This window comes from Penaeus monodon, chromosome 28 (assembly GCF_015228065.2).
Source record: "Penaeus monodon isolate SGIC_2016 chromosome 28, NSTDA_Pmon_1, whole genome shotgun sequence".
NCBI lineage: Eukaryota > Metazoa > Arthropoda > Malacostraca > Decapoda > Penaeidae > Penaeus > Penaeus monodon.
Window position 1 is genome coordinate 30,589,917 of NC_051413.1, and position 274 is coordinate 30,590,190.

A 274-nucleotide genomic window follows, 5' to 3' on the forward strand; every position below is an offset into this window, starting at 1 on the left:
GTCCAGAGGTAGAAATGGTTAGCTGTCAGATTACTACTGCGGCTAGTTGAAGAATCTCTCCTGTTTCTTGTATTTTTCTCTTCAATAACATTCCAATCTAAGGAAATAAATACAATAATGGATAAATTTCCAAGACTTTAAGAGGGCAAAAAAAAAAAAATAAATAAAGGGTCACATAAATTGTTGCAATTTTTAGGAAGCAATGCTACACATTTTATGAATTTTAGGAGAAAATACCCAACCAAGAGGAGTACACTGACAAAAGCAATAATGA

The 274-nt window shown here is 32.1% G+C and overlaps 1 protein-coding gene across 2 annotated transcripts in view; it reads right to left on the reverse strand.

Annotated features, from left to right (window-relative positions):
• The window catches only part of LOC119591483 (pancreatic lipase-related protein 2-like), an 8,665-nt gene that overhangs the window by 3,655 nt on the left and 4,736 nt on the right, over positions 1-274 (reverse strand). For both annotated transcript variants that reach the window (XM_037940227.1, XM_037940226.1), the window contains exon 3: positions 1-97. In XM_037940227.1, coding sequence (XP_037796155.1) covers positions 1-97 — 97 coding nt within the window. The remainder of the gene's footprint in view (positions 98-274) is intronic.